Genomic DNA, 22,377 nt, shown 5'->3' with positions numbered 1-22,377 from the left:
GGACGTCGCTTAGACTGCGAAGTCCGCTGCACTAACTAGCTAAAAAAGAAAAATTACCGTGGTGCAGTCTCTGATCAGCAGCGATACTGATCAAAGCGCTGCGGACACAGGAAGAGCATGAATGCTCTGCGCGGGATGACGCGCACAGGAAAAAAAGCGCAAAAAAGTGCGCTAAAAATTCAATTGGACAGGGGGGACATCACCAAACACTGACGCCGGCTACACTACTTTGATACGTCTAAAACTACACTATACTAACTACGACTATTTTTTTCTAAAATAACTCGGACATCGCTTAGACTGCGAAGTCCGCTACACTAACTAGCTAAAAAAGAAAAATTCCAGTGGTGCAGACTCTGATCAGCAGCGATACTGATCAAAGCGCTGCGGACACAGGCAGAGCACGAATGCTCTGCGCGGGACAACATACACAGAATTAAAAAAAAAAAAAAAAAAGCGCAAAAAAAATCAATTGGAGGGAGGAGAGGGAGGGGTACTGGAACAGGGAGGGGGAATGGGAGAGGGGACATCAAACACTAACGCTGGCTAAGGTACTTTGCTGAGCCTGAAACTACACAGTACTAACTACGATTATTAGTTTTTCTAAAAAAAAAAAATCGGACTTCGCTTGGAGACTACGAACTCAGCTACGCTAACTGGCTAAAAAAAGAAAAAGTCCTGTGGCGCAGTCTCTGATCAGCAGCGATACTGATCAAAGCGCTGCGGACACAGGAAGAGCACGAATGCTCTGCGCAGAACGCTGCGCACAGGAATAAAAGAGCAAAATAAAGTGCGCAAAAAAAATCAATCGGAGGGAGGGGAGAGGGGTACTAGAACAGGGATGGGGAATGGGAAAGGGGTGGGGGAGGTGCTGCTGCTGTGATCACAGGAATCACACAGCAGGCAGATCACAGCACACATCGCAGGACGGCAAAGATCGCAGGGACGATTGCACTGGCCACCAATGGAATCTTTTCTCAGGTGAGACAGAGGGGCTTAGACCACCGCTCTGAACGCCAAATCTGAGGTAAAGATGGCGTGCAGGGCGGTGATCGCTATTTTAAATTAACCCCTTTGGTGCTGATTGGCTAGAGGCTATTGTTCAGCCAATCAGCGCCATAGGGGTTCATCAGGTGAGGTGACGTGGCGATGACCCCACCTACTGTGACGGCTGTGATTGGTGCTACGTCACACAGCACCAATCACAGCCTGTCACATGCTTTTGTTTTTTTTTGTTTTTTTTACAACTTTGTCAGCTTTTCGGTGATTGGCTGGTGAGAGTTCACCAGCCAATCACAGCGATCGCCAAGTATAGCAGACAATGCTCATGTATACAGTATCCTGCAATGTTAGTATCTGCTTAGTGCAAGCTGGGACAATGGATACATTTGGCACAATGAGTGGAAGAGCAGGTGGATTTCCTTTCAGCAACAGTAAAGAAAACTAAATGTTACCATTACCAGTCCCTGATGTTTGCCACTATGGTAGGGTCACCACTGTACTTTAGGTGTGGGGGAATGAAAGACTCTTTCAATAAGGAAATAAACAATGTGAGAAGAAAATGATGTGAATAAATGGGCTTGGACCAGGGGACTTAATATCACTGCTCACAACTGATCTGATCTAAACAATTTGCATAAATAAGTACCCCGAAACACAGTGTCTGCAAATTGAGATTCTGGTTTGGCTATTATCCTAAGTCATGTGACAAGGCTCGTTAAAGGGTAGACATTGACTGTTAGGATTGCTACTTCCAATAGGTGGCACTAGAGTTCTAGTCCGCTCTCTGAAGAGACAATTTGCATATCTCCCAGAGGAGCATCACGGCTTTAAGTCACCTCACCTTGACATGCTTATGTCACTCTCCACAAGGAGAAACGATACTTCTTGGATCCCATAAATAAGTAGAGAATGTGAGAACAGAATTGCCTTCTCATTGCTTCCAGGTTTAGTAATCTACCTACTCATGCCAATTTTTCAGTGCTAATAATCCAAATAGTCAGAAGTGGAGCCACCAGAAGCACAAGGGCCAAGCATCCATTATTTACTCTTCATCTACTTACATGCACTATATCGTCCAAACTGTTGAAAATATACTTCCTGGCTTCCTTAGACTTCATTCCTGTTTCAGCTTCATGCTCCTCCAAGGTCTGTTATTGAGAAATGATAAAGTCATTGGACACAATTCACATCACATCATGCAGGCAGCGCTTGTATGAGAAGCATTACTGCTAAAATGACAATCTGGACGCTAACCAGCCCCATCTCTATGTCGGCACAGTACGATAACTGTGTGCATGGAGTTTGCATGTTCTTCCTGGTCTTGAGAAGCTTCCTGCTGCCCACGAAAGGCAGGAAACTGTGTTTGTAGTGTGTGAATCTGGGTCTATACTATGGGATGAAGACTAAGCTCTCCTGAGACACCGGGAAGTAGACACTGGTGATCCGATTTCCAGTCCATGTGAACCAAATATCCATGAAGGATTTATGTATCAGAGATACATGACAGCGGCTGGTTTGGCTGGTTACTATATTTCACGACATCTCCATCACCATGGTCCATTAGTTTGCTAATTGTGACTGGTCTTTTAATAGGGACGAGCGAGACCCCATATCCATTAGACTATTTGACAGGGCCCACTGGATCTAATGTTTATGGACATCCTGTGAGTTGGCTCTGCCTTTGGGTCATTCGCTATTTAACCACCTGACTAACTACCATTAGCTAGAGACTTTCCAGGATGAAGATTAAAAGAGGTTGCCCAATACTCAAACAGCCTCTTCTCTATCACCATAGTTCCCCCAAAGTAAAATAATAACATCTATACTACCCCCCGATGTGAGCACCAATCTAGGGATGTCAGTGCCTGCTCTTCCTGTAGATAATCTGTGGCCGCTTCCCTCTCGCTTCCTTTGGACTAAACCGACACTTGGAAAAAGTGAGAGAGCAGAAGTAGTACACCATCACTTCTTCCCAGTGTCAGTTTCATCCAATGGAGAGCGTCCGCTTGACTTATGTCACGCAAGCCCTGCAGCAACGTGACGCGAGACCCAAGAGATTAGGTGCAGACATTGTTGGAACCACACCGGCACAGGAGCAGAGTATGGCTGCTATTATTTTACATGGGGGAACTATGGGGTTTTAGAAGGGGGCGTCCAAGTAGCAGACAATTACTTTAAAGACTTTGTATTTCTTAAAATGTCCTTCTTGTTTACAACCACTGATTACAAAAAAAAATAAAATAAACATGGCAGATTTATTATTTTGTCCAGGACATCTCTTTAAATGGAACCGCTCCGCTGATTCGTGCTGCCCAAACCATGGGTACAATGAATGACAGTCTGGTTGCACAATTGTAGCCAGATATATTATTGTCTCAGTAACAAAGTGCTAGGAAGCAAACATAAGTGCAATAGGGCTTTATTCAAATAAAGGATGTATTAGTAAAAAGGTCCTGCTAACTTGGTGATGTTGTGATCACACACCAATATATGTGAGCTTGCAATCCCAGCTGCAGCGAGTCCACGGCTCCTAGGAACAGATTTACATACGTGGCAGGAAAAAATGGTGGAGAATAAGCTCTGCTGGAAAATGTAGGGCAATTCTAGGTATACACACAATGTCGGGTAAATTTGTGGTTTTATTAGTGTGTACGCTTTTCGAAGTACTTTACTTCTTCCTCAGGACAAACCATATAACCTGCTGCCAGGTTACTTTTACTGCATAATGAATGCCGGAAAACCAAAGAAAAAAAAATCTCAAAATTGCATTTCTTTTACCATTTTATAGCATATGGATTTTTTTCTCCTTATTCTTCAGTACTAGTGATGAGCAAATACACTCATTACTAGAAATTTCTCGGGCATGCTCGGGGGTCCTCCGAGTATTTTTTTAGTGCTTGGAGATTTAGTTTTTCTTGCCACAGCTGAATGATTTACATCTGTTAGACAGCATAAGTACATGTGGGGGTTGCCTGGTTGCTAGCCAACGTCCACATGTACTTATGCTGGCTAACAGACGTAAATCATTCAGCTGCGGGAAGAAAAACTAAATCTCCGAGCACTAAAAAATACTCAGAGGACCCCCGAGCATGCCCGAGAAATCTCGAGAAACGAGTATATTCGCTCATCACTATTCAGTACGTAACCTAGTAATGTGAACGGTGCCCTTCAAAACTGCAACTCGTCACATAAAAACGAAACCCTTACATGGTTATGTTTAAAAAAAAGTATGTCTCTTGGAAGAAGGGAAGTAAAAAATTATAGCGCAAAAATGGAAAATTTCACAACCTTGAATAGATTAATGGGTCATTGCAAATATATAAAGGGGTTACATACTTTTAACCTCCAGCTGGGGTACTGGGTTTCTGGGTCACGCCAGAAGAATCTGGATGTTTTTGTACCCACATTTAACAGATGTTCTCCCGGAAATCCTTGAGTTTGAGAAATGTATCGGATCTAAAACACAAAAGAGACAACAATCAGTGACATTAAATACAAATCTTAAGGTACCGTCACATTAAGCGACGCTGAAGCGATATCGACAACGATGCCGATCGCTGCAGCGTCGCTGTGTGGTCGCTGGAGAGCTGTCACACAGACAGCTCTCCAGCGACCAACGATGCCGAAGTCCCCGTGTAACCAGGGTAAACATCGGGTTACTAAGCGCAGGGCCGCGCTTAGTAACCCGATGTTTACCCTGGTTACCAGTGTAAATGTAAAAAAAAAACAAACACTACATATTTACATTGCCGTGTCTGTCGCGTCCCTCGCCTTCCGCTTCCCTGCACTGTGTAAGCGCAGACCCTAAAGCACAGCGGTGACGTCACCGCTGTGCTTGGCTTTACGGCCGGCACTTACACATTCAGTGCAGGAAGCTCTGAGCAGCAGCGCGGACGCCGGGGGACGTGACAGACATCAGAGGGTGAGTATGTAGTGGTTTTTTTTTTTACTTTTACAATGGTAACCAGGGTAAATATCGGGTTACTAAGCGCGGCCCTGCGCTTAGTAACCCGATATTTACCCTGGTTACCATTGTAAAACATTGCTGGCATCGTTGCTTTTGCTGTCAAACACGACGATACACGCCGATCTGACGACCAAATAAGGTTCTGGACTTTCAGCAACGACCAGCGATATCACAGCGGGAGCCAGATCGCTGCTGCGTGTCAAACACAACGATATCGCTATCCAGGACGCTGCAACGTCACGGATCATTGTCGTTCTCGTTGCAAAGTCGTTTAGTGTGAAGGTACCTTTAGCCCTTACTAACCAAGTGTAATAATTCTACAGTACACAGAACTTTGATATCCTTCATCAGCTGCTCCTCGAGATCCAATAATATTTCACAAAATAATTCAGAACTTTTTGATATAGTCGTTACCAAAAAAGTTCATATGAGAAATGTGATGAAAGGGAGTAAATTTTCAGGGTATTTTAGGTGCATAAAAGTCCACGATTTTGATATTCATAGCATATCCTTAACCCCTTAAGCCCCGGGGGTGGTTTGCACGTTAATGACCGGGCCAATTTTTACAATTCTGACCACTGTCCCTTTATGAGGTTATAACTCTGGAACACTTCAAGGGATCTTGGCGATTCTGACATGTTTTCTCGTGACATATTGTACTTCATGATAGTGGTAACATTTCTTTAATATTACCTGCATTTGTGAAAAAATGGAAATTTGGCGAAAATTTTGAAAATTTCGCAATTTTCCAACTTTGAATTTTTATGCCCTTAAATCACAGAGATATGTCACGCAAAATACTTAATAAGTACCATTTCCCACATGTCTACTTTACATCAGCACAATTTTGGAAACAAATTTTTTTTTTGTTAGGGAGTTATAAGGGTTAAAAGTTGACCAGGAATTTCTCATTTTTACAACAAAATTTACAAAACCATTTTTTTTAGGGACCACCTCACATTTGAAGTCACATTTAGGGGTCTATATAGCAAAAAATACCCAAAAGTGACACCATTCAAAACACTGCACCCCTGAAGCTGATCAAAACCACATTCAAGAAGTTTATTAACCCTTCTGGTGCTTCATGAGAGCTAAAGCAATGTTGAAGGAAAAAATGAAAATTTTACTTTTTAGTCATGAAAACGATATTTTAGCAACAATTTTTTATTTTCCCAAAGGTAACAGGAGAAATTGGACTGCAAAAGTTGTTGTCCAATTTGTCCTGAGTACGCCAATACCCCATATGTGGGGGGGAACCACTTTTTAGGCGCATGGCAGGGCTCAGAAGGGAAGGAGCGCCATAAGACTTTTTCAAGCTAAAATTAGCTGGAATTGAGATTGGACGCCATGTCGCGTTTGGTGAGCCCCTGATGTGCCTAAACAGTGGAAACCCCCCACAAGTGACCCCATTTTGGAAACTAGACCCCCTAAGGAACTTATCTAGATGTGTGGTGAGCACTTTTATCCCCCAAGTGCTTCACAGAAGTTTATACCGCCCGTGCGTGAAAATAAAAAATCCTATTTTTCCCACAAACATGATCGTTTAGTCCTCAATTTTTTATTTTCACAAGGGTAACAGGAGAAATTGGACCACAAAAGTTGTTGTCCAATTTGTCCTGAGTAGGCTGGTACCCCATATGTGGGAGAAAACTACTGTTTGGGCACACGTCAGGGCTCGGAAGGGAAGTAGTGACGTTTTGGAATGCAGGCTTTGATGGAATCGTCTGCGGCCGTCACGTTCCATTTGATGAGCCCCTGATGTGACTAAACAGTGGAAACCCCCCACAAGTGACCCCAATTTGGAAACTAGACCCCCTAAGGAACTTGTCTAGATGTGTGGTGAGAACTTTGAACCCCCAAGTGTTTCACTAAAGTTTATAACGCCCGGGTGTGAAAATAAAAAATCCTATTTTTTTGCCCACAAAAATGATCTTTTAGTCCCCAATTTTTTAATTTCCCAAGGGTAACAGGAGAAATTGGACCACAAAAGTTGTTGTCCAATTTGTCCTGAGTATACTGGTACCCCACATGTGGGAAAAAACTGTTTGGGCACACATTGGGGCTCGAAAGGGAAGTACTGAAGTTTTGGAATGCAGACTTTGATGGAATCGTCTGCAGGCGTCATGTTCCGTTTGCAGAGCCCCTGATGTGCCTAAACAGAAAAAAAACCCACAAGTGACAACATTTTGGAAAGTAGGTCCCCAAAGAACTTACGTAGATGTGCCTCCTTTGGAATAAATCTGTTTCCTGTAAATTAATAGTGCATGGAGGTGTGTACAATTTAAAGCAATCCTTCATACACAGGCCAGGATTTTCGGGGCAGGTGTCGCATTGATAGATGGTGTCCTTCCGTATTCCTCTTTTGTAGCACACTCGGCACCTCTTTTGCGGCTTACCTTTTCTTCCAGTTGGCGGGACCACCCCCGGAAAATGCTGACCTGGTACGATACGTGTACCTTCAGTCCCAGAAGTACTGGGGCCCGCTCCTTCCCTCGTGCCAAACATCAGGGCCTTAACCACTACCTCCTGGAAATGAAGGTACGACGTATCGGTGTTGTGTGCACATCGTGACAGCAGGAAGGCGTTGAGCATTGCCATTTGTACAATGTGCACGGACAGCTTTTTGTACCACACCCTGGCCTTTCTCAAAGCACTGTACGGTTGGAGGAGTTGATCAGAGAGATCAACGCCCCCCATGTTTTTGTTGTACCCCAGTACACAGGTCGGTTTGCTGACGTCTGTAGAGGTACCCCTTACAGTGCTGAGGGCGCTGCCATCACCGTGTATGGTGGTCAGTAGAAGGACATCCCTTTTGTCCTTGTACTTGACCACCAGCAGGTGGTCGCTACATAGGGCTTTGCTCTCACCTTTTCTGAGAGTCTGCCCAAGTAGCGTCTTCGGGAGGCCTCTCTGATTTTTGCGGACAGTACTGCAGGCTGCGGTACCTCGCGCAGAGAGAGATTTGTAGAGTGGGATGCTGGTGTAAAAGTTATTGGTATAGAGGTGATAACCTTTATCCAGCAGTGGGTGCACCAAATCCCACACAATTTTCCCACTCACTCCCAGGATAGAAGGACACTCAGGCGGTTCAATCCCGGTGCTGGGCAGGTATTGACGGAATTTGAGCCGCCCCTTAAAATGAATTAAGGACTCATCCACGGAGATGTTCCTTTGAGGCACGCACACTTCAGCAAACTTTTTGTTGAAGTGTTCGATGACCGGCCGAACTTTGAACAGACGGTCACAGTTGGGGTCATCTCGTGCGGGACACCGTGCATTATCGTTGTAATGCAGGAACTTATGGATGGCCTCAAAACGCATCCGGGTCATGACCATTCGGAATACTGGAGTGTTATATAAAATATCTTTACTCCAGTATTGTCGAAGTTCAGGCTTCTTTAGGATCCCCATGTGGAGGACCAGGCCCCAAAACTGCATCATTTCAACTGCGTCTACAGGAGACCAGTTAGAATATGATGAACCAGAGTTTTGGTCCAAAAATTGCCGAGCATACAGATTAGTTTGCTCCACCATTAGTTTAACGAAAGCCTCAGAGAAAAAGACTTTGAAAAAGTCTAGTTCTGTGAGGCCGGTGGTGTCAAACTTGATTCCTGATTCTGCCACAAAATCAGGAATCAGTGGCTCGTAATTTTCGGGTGGCGAGGTCCATATGGGGTCCGCAGTGGGGTGCGCTGGTTCGTCTTCAGCAATGGTGGGCGCTTCATCTTCATCAACGATGGGCCTTGCCTCATCTTCTGTCCTGCAGCGTCTGCGTGGCGGTTCCGCAGGGCCGGAGGAGGAAGATGAGGAGTGGGAAGAGGATGAGGAAGAATCAGAAAAATAAGGAAAAGTGGGATCCTCTCCCTCGCTATCAGTGTCGGAGGCAAGGAAAGAATATGCCTCCTCCACTGAATAGCGCTGTTGGGACGAACGGGACGAGCGGGACTTTTTTTTGTAAGTGTGGTGCTTGGGTGTACTTTATTGGTAACTATGTGTAAGTGTGGGGGGATAGTGCTTGGTGCAAACTACTCTGAAAAGAAAAAGCTAAAGGAAAAAAAAGCAAATAGGGAAAAAAAATACCTGTGAAAGAAAAGTATAAAACAGCAGGCCCTAGCTCTGATAAGTGAACCGCGTCACTTATCAAAGTTCAGCGGCTGCTGGGTGTGCGAACGGGATGTGAAAAAAAAAACGCAGGCACGATTGCTCTGATAAGTGAACCGCGTCACTTATCAAAGTTCGGCCGCTGCTGGGTGTGTGAACGGAGATGTGAAAAAAAAAAAGAAAAGGAAGGCACGGGTTAGACGCGGCGGCTGGGTGAGCGCACGGAAATGGGGAAAAAAAAAAAGAAAGGTGCGGGTTAGACGCGGCGGCTGAGTGAGCGCACAGAAATGGGGAAAAAAAAAAAGGAAGGCACGGGTTAGACGCGGCGGCTGGGTTAGCGCACGGAGATGTAAAAAAAAAAAAGAAAGAAAGGCGCGGGTTAGACGCGGCGGCTGGGTGAGCGCACGGAGATAGGGGAAAAAAAAAAAAAGGAAGGCACGGGTTAGACGCGGCGGTTGGGTTAGCGCACGGAGATAGGGGAAAAAAAAAAGAAAGGCACGGGTTAGACGCGGCGGCTGGGTGAACGCACGGAAATGGGAAAAAAAAAAAAAAGGAAGGCACGGGTTAGACGTGGCGGCTGGGTTAGCGCACAAAGATAGGAAAAAAAAAAGAAAGGCGCAGGTTAGACGCGGCGGCTGGGTGAGCGCACGGAGATGGGAAAAAAAAAAAGAAAACGGCAGGCACGAGAGCTTTGATAAGTGAACCGCGTCACTTATCAAAGTTCAGCGGCTGCTGGGTGTGCGCACAGGTGTTGTGAAAAAAAAAAAGGAAAACGGCAGGCACAAGCTCTGATAAGTGAACTGCGTCACTTATCAAAGTTTGGCGGCTGCGGGATGGGTGTACGAAATTGGGTAAAGGGGGCTGATGAAAAAAAAGCGAGCACAAGTGTTGATCGGTGAACTGCGTCACCAATCAACGCTCGGCGGCTGCTGAACGTGCGCACAGAGGTGGCGCAAAGAGGGACGGAGGGGGTTAAAAAAGAGGGGGGATGGGGGAAGGGGGGTGAAGAGAGATCGGGTAGGGGCTGTTAACACTTACGTTTGTAGTCTCTTCTTTCTTCGGTTTTCTTTCTTCGTTTTTTCTTTCTTCTTTCTTTCGCTGTTTTCGAACGCAGGGGATTGTGGTGTTACAGGCTTCTGTAGCACCACAAGGCCCAGCAAGACAAAATCTGGCTGTGTGACCGCTCTGCAGGAGTCCTCAGCTAGAGTGAGGACCCCTGCAGAGGGGTCAGACAGGTCACCTGCAGGTGACAGACAGGTCACAGAGCGGTCACACCGCTGCTGTGAGCTGTCATTGGTGGGATCGAATGATAACATCGATCCCACCAATCCCTGCAGGCCCTGGTGACCATGGCAACTGCCTAGGATCCCTCCGATCCCAGGCAGGTCACAGCCAGGTCACCAGCAGGGCACACAGCGGTCACAACATGACCGCCGCTGTGCCCTGTGATTGGCGCGATCGTCGATAGCATCGATCGCGCCAATCACCTCCTGCAGGCCCTGCTGGGCCTGCACTAGTCTCTGGCCTGCGATCGGTGCGATTGAAGCACCGATCCAGGCCGCTGCAGCAGTGGAGAGCCGGGGAGGGCCGGGTACAGCAGGGCACAGCGCGGTAATACCGCCGCTGTGCCCTGCGATTGGGGCGATCGATTAGATCGCGCCAATCCGGGGGTCTTTTGCCAGGCACCGGCCCTAGGATCGAGTACATCGGTACTCGATCCTAGCCTGGGACTTCATTGTTTCAGCCGCTCCGATTGGTGGAAACAATGAGAAACGTTGTGATTGGCTGTTCAGAATTGAACAGCCAATCACAGCAATCGTGAGGCCTGGGGGGCGGAGCCAGGCCCTAGGATGCCGACGCCATCATCCTGCAGGTAAGATGGCGCCGGAAATTTAATGTGACTTAAGTTGCGATGTCGCATTAAACAGTATGACGTACTATCCAGTCACTGGGAATTAAGTCCCAGGTCACCTTGACGGGATAGTACGTCATACGGGATTAAGGGGTTAAGAAAGGTCATCAATTTCACATGTATGGGGTGGGGGTGCAGCATACACAACAATCAATTAATCACACACAAAAAAAGTGTGGTATAGCAGTTTAGCACAGGACATTATTAAAGAATAATGTAGTGCTGCAGTTTTGGAGCCAAATTCATCAAAATAATGCAGGTGATTCATGAATTTGGTCAAAGTGAAAATGGGCTTTTTTTTCTGGTCTTGAACAGCAAAAAAAAAAAGAGCCCCCAAAAAAACTTGGCATACTTGAAAATATACCAAGGGGAAAAATGGAGAGAAATTGCCTTTTAAAAAAGTTGCAATTTATGAACCCGCCTGAAATATTTGGAACGCTAAATTCTACCCACAAGGCGGCAAACAAATAGGTAAGCAAAAGAAGCAACAAACAAAACTAGACAAAAAAATCAGGCACAAAAGCAATGATGAATCCCGGTCTATATTTCCTACACCTCTACCTATTTAATGGTTTTGCAAGTGACAGACCAGCAACATAGAAATCATTTCCCCAGTTGTATACAGTAGTCTCACTGTCTCCTGAGAATAAGAACATTTATATACATACATATATACACACACATACATACATATACACACACACACACACACACACACACACACATACATACATGTATACACACATACATACAGTACAGCCCAAAAGTTTGGACACACCTCATTTAAAGTTTTTTCTGTATTTTCATGACTATAAAAATTGTAAATTCACACTGAAGGCATCATAACTATGAATTAACACATGTGGAATTATATGCTTAACAAAAAGTGTGAAACAACTGAAAATATGCCTTATATTCTAGGTTCTTCAAAGTAGCCACCTTTTGCTTTGATGACTGCTTTGCACTCTCTTGGCATTCTCTTGCTGAGCTTCAAGAGGTAGTCACCGGAAATGGTTTTCACTTCACAGGTGTGCCCTGTCAGGTTTAATAAGTGGGATTTCTTGCCTTATAAATGGGGTTGGGACCATCAGTTGTGTTGAGCAGAAGTCTGGTGGATACACAGCTCATAGTCCTACTGAATAGACTGTTTGAATTTGTATTATGGCAAGAAAAAAGTAGCTAAGTAAAGAAAAACGAGTGGCCATCATTACTTTAAGAAATGAAGGTCAGTCAGTCCGAAAAATTGGGAAAACTTTGAAAGTGTCCCCATGTGCAGCTGCAAAAACCATCAAGCACTACAAAGAAACTGGCTCACATGAGGACCACCCCAGGAAAGGAAGACCAAGAGTCACCTCTGCTTCTGAGGATAAGTTTATCCGAGTCACCAGCCTCAGAAATCGCAGGTTAACAGCAGCTCAGCTTAGAGACCAGGTCAATGCCACACAGAGTTCTAGCAGCATACACACCTCTACAACAACTGTTAAGAGAAGACTTTGTGCAGGCCTTCATGGATTTGGTCTGATGAGTCCAAATTTGAGATCTTTGGTTCCAACCACCGTGTCTTTGTGCGACGCAGAAAAGGTAAACGGATGAACTCTACATGCCTGGTTCCCACCGTGAAGCATGGAGGAGGTGTTATGGTGTGGGGGTGCTTTGCTGGTGACACTGTTGGGGATTTATTCAAAACTAGCTGTACTACCCGGCTTCGCCCGGGTTAAAGACTGCTGTTAGCAAAATAGAATGTGTTTAACAAAAATTTATTCTGCACACAAAAACCACAAAACAAATAGATAGAAATGTAATTATTAAAAGGCAAAAACTAAGCTAATAGAAGAATTTCACAACATATATTAGCTTTGTTATACTGAGAATGTCTTTGTTGCCTATATTAACCAATCAGAGCTCAGATTAATTAACTGTAGCAAAATAGAAGCTGAGCTGTGATTGGTTGCTATTGGCAGCCTGATAAATCCCCAGCCAACAGTAAGCCCACCCCCTGGCAGTATATATTAGCTCACACATACACATAATAGACAGGTCATGTGACTGACAGCTGCCATATTTCCTATATGGTACATTTGTTGCTCTTGTAGTTTGTCTGCTTATTAATCAGATTTTTATTTTTGAAGGACAATACCAGACTTGTGTGTGTTTCAGGGCGAGTTTCATGTATCAAGTTGTGTGTGTTGAGTTGCGTGTGGCGACATGCATGTAGTGACTTTTGTGAGATGAGTTTTGTGTGGCGACATGCGTGTAGCAACATTTTGTGTGTCAAGTTGCATGTGACAGGTTAGTATAGTAAGTTGTGTGCAGCAAGTTTTGAGCATGGCGAGTTTTGCGCGTGGCGAGTTTTATGTGTGGTGCCTTTTGAGTATGTGCAAGTTTTGTGTGAGGCAACTTTTGCATGTGGTGCAACTTTTGTACATGTGGCAATTTTTCTGTGTGTGCAAGTTTTGCATGAGGTGAGTTTTCCATGAGGTGAGTTTTGCGTGTGGCGAGTTTTGCGTGAGCCTAGTTTTGCATATGACGAGTTTTGCATGTAGCGAGTTTTGCGCGTGGCGAGTTTTGAGTGGTGACTTTTGTGTTTCGACTTTTATGTGGCGAGGTTGGTGTATGTGTGGTGAAATGTGCGCTGAGGGTCGTATATGTGTTCAAGCACGTGGTAGTGTGTGGCGCATTTTGTGTTTGTGTTCATATCCGCGTGTGTGGTGAGTATCCCATGTCGGGGCCCCACCTTAGCAACTGTACGGTATATACTCTTTGGCGCCATCGCTCTCATTCTTTAAGTCCCCATTGTTCACATCTGGCAGCTGTCAATTTTTCTCCAACACTTTTCCCTTCACTTTTTCCCCATTATGTAGATAGGGGCAAAATTCTTTGGTGAATTGGAACGCGCGGGGTTAAAATTTCACCTCACAACATAGCCCAGGGGTCAGGAACCTTTTTGGCTAAGAGAGCCGTAAACGCCACATATTTTGAAATATAATTCCGCGAGAGCCGTACAATATGTTTAAAGGGCCATTGACAGATCAATCGCTCCAATGTTCACTTACTACAGCAAGGAATGCTCCTCCCTGCTGTATAAAGCCACAACTGGACTGAAACAATGGTAATTAGCAGTAAAAAAATTAAATAAATAACTTACATTGTGAGCTTGCGATGCATGACATCAGTCCAGCAGTCTGGCTTCTTCTTTTTCCTGCGCATGACTGGAAGCTGGCATTCTTCCCACCTGATGTTGAGAGAATGCCAGCTTTGAGGCATTCGCAGAAGAAAGAAGCTGGAATGTTGGACATGTCACACAACGCATTGTCAGTTATGTCAATTATCTATTTTATTATTTTACACCTTATCTTGATCACTTTATTGAGAGTTTGTCACACAAGCTTATTGTTTCTCAAATTTTCCCATATATAGAATAACCCACATTCACACAGAGTAATACAGCACAGAAAATTGCACTCCTCAGTGCTGCCTGCGTGAGGCTAGATTCGAAGCACAAGGGCTGTGTATACTGCCCAATTTCAGTCCAGAAATGCTGCAGCATTCCTCCTGCCACTGAGCTCCTATTGACAATAAATGTTGCAGGTCTGCGCTGACCTCCTGTTATGCTCAAGAGGAGCTCAATGGGAGCCCACAGGACTCGCAGAAGCATTTCTGCACTCAAATTGGGCAGTATACACAGCCCATGTTCATCGCGCCAACACTGAAGAATGAAGTACAATTATCAGTGCTTCATTCCTCAGTGTGAATAGGAGCCTAAGTGTGCCAAAAATCTAGTTTCTCTGAGAATAAGACAGTCTTATATTACTGTCACCCAAAAACGTGGGGTGTCTTAGAAAACACCTGGTGGAAGCGGTGGGCTTCTAACAGTAGAGGACCACCACTGATGTCACAGTCCCATCACTGCTATCCGCTGCCTGTATACCGCTGCCTGGAATAGTGGAGGCTGCAGCGCTGGCTGTGATAGGATTGTGCAAGATGTCACATCCTATCACCTCCACCGCAATCCTGGAAAGCACAGGGGTATCACTGCCTTAAGTGCTGTATACAGGCATCAGTTAGCGGTGATTGGCCTGTGACACTATTAGGCTATTATAATGTTCACCTTCAAAGCAGCAGCACAGCCAGGGGTTTCTGGAACGTCCAAGGGAGACACAAGGGAGGAGGCAGATGCCGCTTCACTAGGGGACGCAGGTGCGTGCTTGCAGACGGCGCGGCTATGCAGGGAGTTATGGGAAATGTAGTCCATGCTCCCTGCCGCTCACCACTGCCGCCAATGCTTATCAGGCCATCAAAGAACTACCAATATCAGCGTGCACCGCGGCCTGATGGAGCGCGGTGCATGCATCCAGGGCCGGCTCCAGGTTTTTGAGGGCCCCGGGCGAAAGAGTCTCAGTGCCCCCCCCCCTTTAACACATACCACGATTCATGATGCCCAGATACAGCAGAGAAATATAGCTATAGTACAATGCCAGATTTCACTTCTTACATGAGTGAAAGCTATTGTAAATTCTGCAGTGTATATATACAGGACAGGAGGAGTGGTACTGTGCGGTGTATATATACAGGAGGAGTGATGGTACTGTGCAGTGTATATATACAGGAGGAGTGGTACTGTGCAGTGTATATATACAGGAGGAGTGGTACTGTGCAGTGTATATATACAGGAGGAGTGGTACTGTACAGTGTATATATACAGGAGGAGTGGTACTGTACAGTGTATATATACAGGAGGAGTGGTACTGTGCAGTGTATATATACAGGAGGAGTGGTACTGTGCAGTGTATATATACAGGACAGGAGGAGTGGTACTGTGCGGTGTATATATACAGGAGGAGTGGTACTGTGCGGTGTATATATACAGGGGAGTGGTACTGTGCAGTGTATATATACAGGACAGGAGAAGTGGTACTGTGCAGTGTATATATACAGGACAGGAGGAGCTTTACTGTGCAGTGTATATATACAGGACAGGAGGAGCGGTACTGTGCAGTGTAAATATACAGGAGGAGTGGTACTGTACAGTGTATATATACAGGACAGGAGAAGTGGTACTGTGCAGTGTATATATACAGGACAGGAGGAGCGGTACTGTGCAGTGTATATATACAGGACAGGAGGAGTGGTACTGTACAGTGCATATATACAGGAGGAGTGGTACTGTGCAGTGTATATATACAGGAGGAGTGGTACTGTGCAGTGTATATATACAGAACAGGAGGAGTGGTACTGTGCAGTGTATATATACAGGAGGAGTGGTACTGTGCAGTGTATATATACAGGAGGAGTGGTACTGTGCAGTGTATATATACAGGAGGAGTGGTACTGTACAGTGTATATATACAGAAGGAGTGGTACTGTGCAGTGTAAATATACAGGAGGAGTGGTACTGTGCAGTGTATATATACAGGAGGAGTGGTACTGTACAGTGTATATATACAGGAGGAGTGGTACTGTGCAGTGTATATACTTCAACAGCCGCCCAGCCCAGGCCCCCAGCACCTGTCCTGTATATATATTATATACACTGTATCTATACAGGCTGTGCTGGGCGGCTGCTGTAGTATATATATATAAATATATATATATATATATATATATATATATATATATATATATATATATATATATATATATATATATATATATATATATATATATATATATATATATATATAAGCTGCAGCCGCCCAGCCCATGGCCGCCCCAGGTCACCCAGTCCCAGACTGTCAGAACATACAGCAATATAGCATTGCACTCACTCAGGTGCTGGTAGGAGTTCCGTCTCCTCCGATAAGTTCAGCAGTGCACACAGCCAGGAGATTCAGAGCAGGAGAACTCTCCGCCCACAATGTCACGCTGGCTGTGTCCAGTTAACCCCTATGTGTGCCTGGCCCTGCACTGACAGTGAGAAGATGCTTGTGCCAGTGCAAATTGAAAGGGTAGAAAGGGTTAAAGCAGCCAGATGGCTCTATGACTGTGTGAGTGGCCGGCCCTGCATGCATCCTTCCCATAGACAGGTAGGAGCCCTGTCTGCGAGCCAGATACGGCCATCAAAAGAGCCATATCTGGCTCGCGAGCCATAGGTTCCCGACCCCTGACATAGCCTATGACGCTCTCGGGGTCCAGACGTGTGACTGTGCAAAATTTTGTGGCTGTAGCTGTGACGGTGCAGATGCCAATCCCGGACATACACACATACATACATACATACACACATTCAGCTTTATATATTAGATATACCTGTATGTAATCTCCTGTATATAGTATATACCTGTGTGTCATCTCACCTATATATAGTATATATCTGTGTGTCATCTCCTCCTGTATATAGTATATACCTGTATGTCATCTCCTCCTGTATATACTATATACCTGTAGGTAATCTGCTCCTGTATATAGTATATACCTGTGTGTCATCTCCTCCTGTATATAGTATATACCTGTATGTCATCTCCTCCTGTATGTACCTGTATGTCATCTCCTCCTCTATATAGTATATACCTGTGTGTCATCTCTCCTGTATATAGTATATATCTGTGTGTCATCTCCTCCTGTATATAGTATATACCTGTGTGTCATCTCCCCTGTAAATAGTATATACCCGTGTCATCTCCTCCTGTATATAGTATATATCTGTATGTCATCTCCTCCTGTATTAGCCCTCGTTCACACGTTATTTGGTCAGTATTTTTACCTCAGTATTTGTAAGCTAAATTGGCAGCCTGATAAATCCCCAACCAACAGTAAGCCCACCCCCTGGCAGTATACAGGTCCTTCTCAAAAAATTAGCATATAGTGTTAAATTTCATTATTTACCATAATGTAATGATTACAATTAAACTTTCATATATTATAGATTCATTATCCACCAACTGAAATTTGTCAGGTCTTTTATTGTTTTAATACTGATGATTTTGGCATACAACTCCTGATAACCCAAAAAACCTGTCTCAATAAATTAGCATATTTCACCCGTCCAATCAAATAAAAGTGTTTTTTAATAACAAACAAAAAAACCATCAAATAATAATGTTCAGTTATGCACTCAATACTTGGTCGGGAATCCTTTGGCAGAAATGACTGCTTCAATGCGGCGTGGCATGGAGGCAATCAGCCTGTGACACTGCTGAGATGTTATGGAGGCCCAGGATGCTTCAATAGCGGCCTTAAGCTCATCCAGAGTGTTGGGTCTTGCGTCTCTCAACTTTCTCTTCACAATATCCCACAGATTCTCTATGGGGTTCAGGTCAGGAGAGTTGGCAGGCCAATTGAGCACAGTAATACCATGGTCAGTAAACCATTTACCAGTGGTTTTGGCACTGTGAGCAGGTGCCAGGTCGTGCTGAAAAATGAAATCTTCATCTCCATAAAGCATTTCAGCCGATGGAAGCATGAAGTGCTCCAAAATCTCCTGATAGCTAGCTGCATTGACCCTGCCCTTGATGAAACACAGTGGACCAACACCAGCAGCTGACATGGCACCCCACACCATCACTGACTGTGGGTACTTGACACTGGACTTCAGGCATTTTGGCATTTCCTTCTCCCCAGTCTTCCTCCAGACTCTGGCACCTTGATTTCCGAATGACATGCAAAATTTAGCAACAGTCCAGTGCTGCTTCTCTGTAGCCCAGGTCAGGCGCTTCTGCCGCTGTTTATGGTTCAAAAGTGGCTTTACCTGGGGAATTCGGCACCTGTAGCCCATTTCCCGCACACGCCTGTGCACGGTGGCTCTGGATGTTTCCACACCAGACTCAGTCCACTGCTTCCTCAGGTTCCCCAAGGTCTGGAATCGGTCCTTCTCCACAATCTTCCTCAGGGTCCGGTCACCTCTTCTCGTTGTACAGCGTTTTCTGCCACATTTTTGCCTTCCAACAGACTTACCATTGAGGTGCCTTGATACAGCACTCTGGGAACAGCCTATTTGTTGAGAAATTTCTTTCTGGGTCTTACCCTCTTGCTTGAGGGTGTCAATGATGGCCTTCTTGACATCTGTCAGGTCGCTAGTCTTACCCATGATGGGGGTTTTGAGTAATGAACCAGGCAGGGAGTTTTTAAAAGCCTCAGGTATCTTTTGCATATGTTTAGAGTTAATTAGTTGATTCAGAAGATTATGGTAATAGGTCGTTTAGAGAACCTTTTCTTGATATGCTAATTTATTCAGACAGGTTTTTTGGGTTATCAGGAGTTGTATGCCAAAATCATCAGTATTAAAACAATAAAAGACCTGACAAATTTCAGTTGGTGGATAATGAATCTATAATATATGAAAGTTTAATTGTAATCATTACATTATGGTAAATAATGAAATTTAACACTACATGCTAATTTTTTGAGAAGGACCTGTATATTAGCTCACACATACACATAATAGACTGGTCATGTGACTGACAGCTGCCGGATTCCTATATGGTACATTTGTTGCTCTTGTAGTTTGTCCGCTTATTAATCAGATTTTTATTTTTGAAGGATAATACCAGACTTGTGTGTGTTTTAGGGCGAGTTTCGTGTGTCAAGTTGTGTGTGTTGAGTTGCGTGTGGCGACATGCATGTAGCGACTTTTGTGAGATGAGTTTTGTGTGGCGACATGCGTGTAGCAACTTTTTGTGTGTCGAGTTGCATGTGACAGGTTAGTGTAGCAAGTTGTGTGCAGCAAGTTTTGCGCATGGCGAGTTTTGTGCGTGGCGAGTTTTATGTGTGGTGCCTTTTGAGTATGTGCAAGTTTTGTGTGAGGCAACTTTTGCATGTGTTGCAACTTTTGTGCATGTGGCATTTTTTCTGCGTGTGCAAGTTTTGCGTGTGGCGAGTTTTCCATGAGGTGAGTTTTGCACGTGTGGCGAGTTTTGCATGTGGAGAGTTTTGCGCGTGGCGAGTTTTGAGCGGCGACTTTTGTGTTTCGACTTTTATGTGGCAAGGTTGGTGTATGTGTGGTGAAATGTGCGCTGAGGGTCGTATATGTGTTCGAGCACGTGGTAGTGTGTGGCGCATTTTGTGTGTGTGTTCATATCCCCGTGGTAGTGTGGTGATTATCCCATGTTGGGGCCCCACCTTAGCAACTGTACAGTATATACTCTTTGGCGCCATCGCTGTCATTCTTTAAGTCCCCCTTGTTCACATCTGGCAGCTGTTAATTTGCCTCCAACACTTTTCCTTTCACTTTTTCCCCATTATGTAGATAGGGGCAAAATTGTTTGGTGAATTGGAAAGCGCGGGGTTAAAATTTTACCTCACAACATAGCCTATGACGCTCTCGGGGTCCAGACGTGTGACTGTGTAAAATTTTGTGCCTGTAGCTGCGACGCCTCCAACACTTTTCCTTTCACTTTTTCCCCATTATGTAGATGGGCAAAATTGTTTGGTGAATTGGAAAGCGCGGGGTTAAAATTTCACCTCACAACATAGCCTATGACGCTCTCGGGGTCCAGACGTGTGACTATGCAAAATTTTGTGGCTGTAGCTGCGACGGTCCAGATGCCAATCCCGGACATACATACATACACACATACACACATACACACATTCAGCTTTATATATTCAGGGGTGGGATTCAAATTTTTAACAACAGGTCCTCTAAGTCGCGGCGGCCGGAATTTTGGCCACGCCCATTTTCAATAACCCCGCCCATACTAATAAGCCACGCCCAGTGGCACGATTCATATTTTTGGAAGCAGTTTGTCTCCCTTAATGACAAGAATACGTTGTGACATACGGTATTAAAGTCATTCAAAGAAACAAACGACTAAAGCAAATGTAACTCAGCCATGTAGTATATAACAGCCCACGTAGCATATAAGACAGCCACGTAGTATATAACATTGCCCACGTAGTATATAGAACAGCCATGTAGTATAATACAGCACAGCCCATGTAGCATATAACAGCCCATATAGTATATAGCACAGCCACATATTATATAACACAGCCGACGTAGTATATAGAACAGCCATGTAGTAAATAACACAGCCCACGAAGCATATAACAGCCCACGCAGTATATAACACAACCCACGCCGTATATAACAGCCCACACCGTATATAACACACACAGCCCATGCAGTAGCACAGCTCACGCAGTATGTAGCACAGACCGCCAGCCATTTAGACAGACAGACAGACAGTCTAGGCCTAGTCAACCAGGCCTGGCTCACAGCAGGCTGCAATATATACATAACATACAAAATATACAAAAGAGCGTAGAACAAAGCCCAAAAGAGTACGCAGTAAATGAAGTTAATAATGCAATGTCCAGGTAAGCGAAAACGGCCGCGGCTGACCTCATAGAAAACTGATAAGATGAAATACACAATTAACATATGGGAGGTGTAGAGCAAAACTGACCTTGATAAGTAGAAAATGGTAGCGAAGGGAGAAGGACGCTTGTCCAGTGAATGGAGACAGAGGCTCCTAGAAGAGGTTAAGAAGGGGGAGGGGTGTGAGACCAAGAAGCGATGCTGCAATTGAAGCCAGCGGGGAGAGGAAAAAACAAACAAACACGCATACCACAAATTTTCCAAGGTAGCTGGAAGGTACGGGAGGTCCGGGACGGCACGGACAGGGGACAGAGTCCTGAAGGCACTATGAACGAAAGGCATAACGTAAGAGTGCTAGTAATCTAAGAAGGTGCAGGAGGCTGGTCAGAAAACCAAATACCTGTGGGTCCAGCAGGAGAAAAGGCGGTAGTGTGAGGCATCGTTGGTGGCCAGCAGGTAAAATAGCAAACTGGCCGGAAGTGCAGCAGTGTGGGTGAGTGCGCGCGCACATGATGTGAGAATGAGCTTCAAGGAGGCTAGGAATGCAGCAGGCAGTGGAGCTAAGCGCTATACGATTGTGTGGACACAGCCTGGGACCGGGTGCACCGTCCGTGCACCTGACTGCTGCTCCTGCCTCCTGCCCGCTCCTCATTCTGCTTGCCGCTGTGCCTGTGCTGCCGCTGGACGCTGGCTGGACCTGTCCTGGATGGTGGACGCTTGGATGACAGCAGCCGGATCTCTTCTCATCGCCGGCCCGGAAGTGACTCGCATCCATGTTGATGGCGGCGCCGGCGGTGACTGGTGAGTATTGCAGGTGCACCTGTGTGAAAGTCAGTCCCAGCAGCAGGCCCGGCCCGGAAGTGACTCTGGCTGCATCGTATCCATGGTGACGGACGGTCCCGACTCCCGGCGGAGGGTGAGTATTTTGGCTGCAGCTGCGCACCGTAAATGGGCCCCCCCGTCTCGCCAGGGCCCCAGCACGCCCGGGTACGCCGGGTGCTGACGCAGGCCCTGAGCACAGCAACCCGTCCAGGGGCGGTCCGGGGGCGTGGTATCCATTTTCAATTACCGGAACGCTGGCAGAGGGAAATTTTAGTAAACGGCTGCCCCGTACCGGGTCGTACCGGCTGAATCCCACCC

The 22,377-nt window shown here is 45.4% G+C and overlaps 1 protein-coding gene across 3 annotated transcripts in view; it reads right to left on the bottom strand.

The window, feature by feature from the left end:
* HIPK3 (homeodomain interacting protein kinase 3) overlaps window positions 1–22,377 on the bottom strand; it is a 339,043-nt gene that overhangs the window by 83,049 nt on the left and 233,617 nt on the right. For all 3 annotated transcript variants that reach the window (XM_077288108.1, XM_077288109.1, XM_077288110.1), the window contains 2 exons: window positions 4,339–4,458; window positions 2,064–2,150 (listed from right to left, as the gene is read on the bottom strand). In XM_077288108.1, coding sequence (XP_077144223.1) covers window positions 2,064–2,150; window positions 4,339–4,458 — 207 coding nt within the window. The remainder of the gene's footprint in view (window positions 1–2,063; window positions 2,151–4,338; window positions 4,459–22,377) is intronic.

The sequence above is a fragment of the Ranitomeya variabilis genome, chromosome 2 (genome assembly GCF_051348905.1).
Source record: "Ranitomeya variabilis isolate aRanVar5 chromosome 2, aRanVar5.hap1, whole genome shotgun sequence".
Lineage (NCBI taxonomy): Eukaryota > Metazoa > Chordata > Amphibia > Anura > Dendrobatidae > Ranitomeya > Ranitomeya variabilis.
The sequence above is the reverse complement of the archived record's forward strand: the minus strand, read 5'-3'. Positions and strand labels throughout refer to the sequence as shown.